Source organism: Anoplopoma fimbria, chromosome 7 (assembly GCF_027596085.1).
Source record: "Anoplopoma fimbria isolate UVic2021 breed Golden Eagle Sablefish chromosome 7, Afim_UVic_2022, whole genome shotgun sequence".
NCBI classification, from domain to species: domain Eukaryota; kingdom Metazoa; phylum Chordata; class Actinopteri; order Perciformes; family Anoplopomatidae; genus Anoplopoma; species Anoplopoma fimbria.
This window is the reverse complement of record NC_072455.1, coordinates 992357-998919: the sequence shown is the minus strand read 5'-3', so window position 1 is coordinate 998919 and position 6563 is coordinate 992357. Positions and strand designations below refer to the sequence as shown.

The following is a 6563-nucleotide window of genomic DNA, read 5'->3' as shown; positions in this document are numbered from 1 at the left end:
AGGACATTTGAATGCAAAACGTCCCTGAAGGTTCCACCAGCAGCTCTACAACAAATAAAGACTCGAGACAACCCTCTGCCTGCTGCTCCGGTGTGAACAGCTGACCCAAAGCGAGCTTCACATCGACGCATCCATCTCCAATCACACAAGTAAAACCGTGTTGGCACCGTGTTGGCACGCGTAAAACCGTGTTGTAAAACCGTGTTGGCGCGTAAAACCGTGTTGGCACGCGTAAAACCGTGTTGGCACAAGTAAAACCGTGTTGGCACCGTGTTGGCACGCGTAAAACCGTGTTGGCACGCGTAAAACCGTGTTGGCACAACTAAAACCGTGTTGGCACCGTGTTGGCACGCGTAAAACCGTGTTGGCACGGTGTTGGCACGCGTAAAACCGTGTTGGCACCGTGTTGGCACGTGTTAAAACCGTGTTGGCACGCGTAAAACCGTGTTGGCACGCGTAAAACCGTGTTGGCACCGTGTTGGCACGCGTAAAACCGTGTTGGCACACGCGTAAAACCGTGTTGACACACGCGTAAAACCGTGTTGGCATGCGTTAAACCGCGTAAAACCGTGTTGGCACGCGTAGCACCGTGTTGGCACGGTGTTGGCACGCGTAAAACCGTGTTGGCACCGTGTTGGCACGCGCGTAAAGACGCACCGGGTGCCGGACTCTCACCTGGTCGGTCTGCAGGCTCTGCGCGGCCCCGTAGCGGCAGTAGGTGACGAAGTGCTCGCAGTTGTTCCACATCAGGCTGTAGGACACGGAGCCGACCAGCCGCTCCGCCCGCCGCGCCACCTCCTCCCCGGGCAGCGGGCTCCGCGGCACCGCCCGGTCCATCACGTTCAGCAGGATCCCGGCTCCGTACGCGAAGTCCTCCACAGAGTCCACCCGGATGGCGGCGCGCTTGGAGAGCACCCCGAGCAGCAGCCGCGCGTTGGTCACCATCTCCTGGATGCGTCGGCCGTCGGCGGTCAGCGCCGGGAGGATGTCCGGGATGAGGTGAGCCACCCGGCCGTCGCCCATGTAGATGCCGGAGTGGGTGAAGAGAGTCCGCGGGACCTCCAGCAGGTCTCCCCGGTGGAAGGTGCGCGGAGCTCCGGCGGGCTGCGGAGCCTCGTCCCGGTCACAGCGCCGGGGGAGAGGAGGCAGCAGGCTGGACAGCTTGATGTGGGCGAGGAGGAAGAGCTTCTCCAGGAGGAAGGTGAGCGTGTCCAGCATGACTGCAACAAGAAGAAGAAGAAGAAGAAGAGGAGGAAGAAGAAGAAGAAGAATGTGGTGTCTGTCCTCTCTCGGTCCTCCCGCTCTCCTCTCTGGAGATCTCTGCTCCTTCAGGGAGATTTGGAGACGGAGGCAGGAGGAGGACCGCGTGACGTCATGACTGGATGATGAGGATGAGGAGGAGAGAAGAGGAGGAAGGACATGGAGAGCTGGAGAGTTTCATCTTCTGACTTAATTCTGTGTCTCAAAAGTCTTTCTGGATGTTTTGATGTGGAGAGTTTGTTGGATGGATGCTTTGACATTATCGTGTTATCTTTCATTACTAATACTTGTAATATCACATTTTTAAATAAAACCGTCTTATTAGGCAGCATTTTGTCTAATAAGACGGGTAAATGTATTCGTTCTTCAAGTTGGATTTGATGCTAAAGATGTGAATGTTTACAGTGGGTTTGTGTAGGAGAAGATGGCTGATATCACTTTTTTTATCTAATAAAATAGAATCAACTGTTAAAGATTAAACGTGGACTTGTGATCTCAGCTCTTTTTCTGTATTATGTTGTGACATTTGTATAGACTGCAGGAAAAATCCCCGTAAACAGCGGTGATGTAATAATAATGTAATTTATTGAGAAATATTACAGTAACGTCTTGTGAAATCCTGGGGAAAGAAATGTCCAGTTTATTTCCTCCACCACATGCAAACTGAATCGGTTCTGTTATGTGAATAAAGTACATTTGATCATAAGTAACTTCAATTTGTTTTAGATTTTAAAACAAACAAGTAGCATGTACTGAATATAAAGACGAATAAAGAAGAAAACGATTCAACAAAAACAACCGAAGAAATAAAACAAAAAAGTGTTTTTCATCAAAATTTTAGTCCAGAATTTCTCTTTTGCGTCTCTTTTAAAAAGTCAGGCTGCTACAGTGGATTGAATCACCTTGATTGAGTGTTTAAATACATATTGTATAGAAGTATTCAGATCATTGAATGCAGTAAAAGTACGTATAACAAGTAAGAGTCCTGCATTCAAAACTTTACTTTTAGTGTAAAAGTATATAAATGTAGTTAAAGTAAAAGTACTGATTGATTGGTAAAATGTTTTTAATTATATCTGATGTATCTGTTGCATTCATGTGTATGTTGCATGTTTTAACTGGTTTAATCTACATCAATGCATCATGTTCTATGAGATCATCATGTGTTTGTAGCGTCTCTGTCCTGTGAGAACCTCGTATCTCCAAGAAGAACAAACATTCTGTTTTCAGTTTTGTGACGATGATGCATTTTTGAGCTGATCTAAGAGGCTTTTTAAAGAAGTAGGATAAAGGAAACACTTCATCCTTCAGTTCATCACAAACATTCAACATCAACACATCTGGAGATACGAGGTTTTACCGGGACGGGAAGGAGGAGGAACGGAGCCGAAAACACGTCCTCACTGTGCAGGATTTAAACCGGTCCTCACAAAGCTAGAAAAACAAGAACACCACTACACACACACACCTAACCACAGCCAACCAAATGCACTCAGAATTTCCACCACAGCAAATGTCTCTCTCTCACACACACACACACACACACACACACACACACACACACACACACACACACACACACACACACACACACACACACATAGACGTGAGAGTGGAGCATCATGGGAACTCTGTAGCGAGTGGTTGACACTCAAACGGAGCAATGCGCTGAGGTCACAGCGGTTTATCTTCCCCAAAACCACCAAATGGCTTCAGACACACACACACACACACACACACACACACACACACACACACACACACACACACACACACACACACACACACACACACACACACACACACACACAGAGAGCAGTGTGTGAACTGCAGACTCAGCTCCTGTTGGTGACGAGCTGTCATGGACCTGAAGCATGATTTATCTTCGTTCCAAACGTGGATTAATCCGCCGCTAAAAATAGTCCCCAACAAAATACTTTTTAAAAAACAAAACTATATATTTGTAATTTTTTTAAAAGATAGAAGTCTTTTTCTTGTTTTGTTTATGTAAAAATTTTGTTTTAGATTTTAGCTTCAGGACTTATTCTGCCTAGCAACCTACACGACATAAAAAAACAAATCAGACGTACATTTTACATTAAATTCAGAATTAAAATTCAATCTTTAAACATAAATTCTATAAAAACAATAAAAGGGACACATATGCACGTCTATTTTTATGTTCTATCTCGTTTTCAACGGGGTCTTCAACGACAATTTATATAATGAAAAACAAAAAATAACAAGATAATTGAATAATACCAAAATATGACAAAGAAAATTAAATAAATAAATAAATATGAAATAATAAGAAATACTCACATAATCACCAGTAATGTGGATATAATGAGCAAATGGGTAAAAACAAATAATAGAACAGTCTAGTAAGTTTAGAAAATGACCTTATTTTACTGTAATTCAGCATTTAAAACCAGGAAAGACAACATTTATGCCATTTTACAATATTATGAAATCCAAAATATAAGATAATATCTAGTCGAATATCACGATATTGATAAAATATTGTGATATTGTGATCAGAAAATAAAACAAAAAGGTAAAATATACATTAAAGTTGTTGGGAAAACTAACATAAACTAACTAAACTAAAGTCAACTCTGAGAACTCCAAACAGAAAACCAAATGACTAAAAACTCTCGTCCAAGCGTCTGAATGCTGCTGGAGGGACGCCACACCCCGAGCATTATGGGTAATTCAATGATTTTCTGTCAGTCATTCATTCATTAATTCTCCTGCTGCTCTTTTTTTCTTCTTTTTTTGTTCCTTTAGAGAGAAGAAGAGGATTTTGGAGGATTAAGGGGTTTGGATTATGGAAACACACACACACACACACACACACACACACACACACACACACACACACACACACACACACACACACACACACACACACACACACACACACTGTGTGCCGTCAGCCCCCGCTGAGACAGCCTGACTGGTGTTGAATGACTGAAGGAAGATGAGATGTGTGTTGATGTGACCCCGACTGAGGAAGCTGAGTGACAGCGTGAGAGGACGAGGAGTGAGTGTGTGTGTGTGTGTGTGTGTGTGTGTGTGTGTGTGTGTGTGTGTGTGTGTGTGTGTGTGTGTGTGTGTGTGTGTTAATGCTCTCCAGCAGTTTGGGGAGGAGACATCTAGAGGATTAAACCCACAGTTTATTACAAACAAAAGCTAAATTAGCATCGTGCTCACAGGTGAAGATGCTGCAGCAACCCAAACAAATACATAAGAAATGATGTAAATAAAGAACTTCCTGTTTTTTTGTTTTATCGCTGTGAAAAGAAAAGGATAATTCATATCAGAAGTAACTTTAACTATAATAAATACAAACCCTGTTGTTATTGTGACATCAGCATTTAATGTGGGGAATATTTATATAGGAAAATAAATTCCACAAAAAGTACATATTTATTTTATTACCTAGTTGTTTTTCCGAATAACGTCTGGTTGGGTTCAGTTAAAGTTTGGAAAGATTGTGGTTTCAATTAAATATTAATAAACATAGTTTGTATCTGTATTTGACAAGAACACAATCTAATTGTGATCTTCCAACTTTGTGTCAACAGTCTTTCATACTTAAACTATTTCCCATTTCAACATGACCCAAAGCAGAACCATAATAGAATGGTTAGCCCACTTTGGCGAGTTAAATACTTAGCTTGTCCATCTCCAGACCTAGCTAGTTGAAAAGCTATTTGTCCATCTGAAAGCATGGTGGAATAGCACACTAGCTAGTCTCTAGATGAGTTACAATTTAACAACGCAATGCTTCATCCACTTTCATTGCTATCTCCAGATGAGTGACGATTTTCTGTAACCAGTGTTGCATAAAAGCATGGTGGAATTAGCAAGCTAGCTAAGTAGATGGCTTGCTGGTTCTGGCATTGATGCTGGACTTGGCTGATAATTTATTAACAATTCTTATTCTCTTTGTTTGCCTAATTTCCTCATGTTTCTCATTCTTAGAGATCTGTTTCTTATTACTTACACTTGTTTATTATATAATGTCTCTTTATTGTCTTTGTTTAAATGTGTTGCAGTTTAATCTTTTTATTGTAAAGCACTTAGAGCTACATCTCTCGCATGAAAAGTGCTCAATAAATAAAGTTTCTTTGATCTGTCTGGATAAACAAAGTGGAAAAAAAGCCATAAAGTCACAAGTAATCTAAATATGAGATAATTAATCGTTTGTCTTAACGAGGGATTCTTACAGCTTGTCCTTCGTCCTCGTTTGTGAAACACCAAAAGAGGAATAAAAAGAAAAGAATAATGAGTGATGAGATGTAATTTATCTCCTTTTATGGTCCATGACGGAGAGAGAAAGGGTTTTAATGTGTTGCACAAAGACGACAAACGACCAGCACTGATTAATGAACACACACACACACACACACACACACACACACACACACACACACACACACACACACTTGTTCCCATGCTGTCTGCATGTGATGAATGTTAATCACAATCTTTCATCCACGTTTTTTTTTGTCAGACTGACGCCGAACTGTTTTGTGTTTGTGGGAAAACAAAGTTTGTGTTTCATTAAAGGATCACTTCACTAAATCATCTGCGCTCCAGAAGTATCTACAGGACTTATTTGGGTTTTTTATTCACTCCAGGTTTTGAGATTTTCTGTCTCCACACAAATACAATGGAAAAAAATGGAATATAGTTTAAGTTTAGGTTTTTGTTATCTTCTTATTGTTGACAAAGAAAGCAGGTTTGTCAACAGCTTTCAGAAAAAACTACTATACTTTCTACTTTAGAAATACTCCCCATCCATTGATTCAGATTCAAATCCAACAAACATAAAATTAGAGGAAAATTTAAACTAAAACCATCTTCGTAAGAAGTTAGAAAACTTTTTTTTTTGTGATGGTTTTATGGAAAGTTTACGCACAATTCTTTTTATAAAATACCAAAAATACAGACTGAAGTCACAACAAACTGTCGGAGAAGCTGCCCAGTGTGATTAACCAACTAACAAACATTTAGAAACTCAACCAATTAAAAAGAGCAGTCAAACAGGTAAAACACAATATTCCTTAACTAACTGTATAAATACAGCAACATTCAGCTGGTGTACAGGGGAGTATGTAGTAGTATTAGTAGTAGTAGTTGTTTTTTATGCATTTCATCATTTGAAAATATATTAAATGTCTATGCATCAGTTTTCCTTATGTAGATATATATTCAGCTCACATTAACACTTCAGCAAAAAGTCCCCACAATGTGACTTTGTAATCAAAACATATGTCCCCACAAGACGGATA

The 6563-nt window shown here is 40.6% G+C and overlaps 1 protein-coding gene across 1 annotated transcript in view; it reads right to left on the bottom strand.

Moving 5' to 3' along the window:
* Positions 1–1304, bottom strand: part of LOC129093265 (lecithin retinol acyltransferase-like) — a 4613-nt gene extending 3309 nt beyond the window's left edge. Inside the window, exon 1 of the mRNA XM_054601222.1 lies at positions 676–1304. Within this exon, the coding sequence (XP_054457197.1) occupies positions 676–1218 (543 nt within the window). The 5' untranslated portion in view covers positions 1219–1304. The remainder of the gene's footprint in view (positions 1–675) is intronic.
* Positions 1305–6563: the final 5259 nt, after the last annotated feature.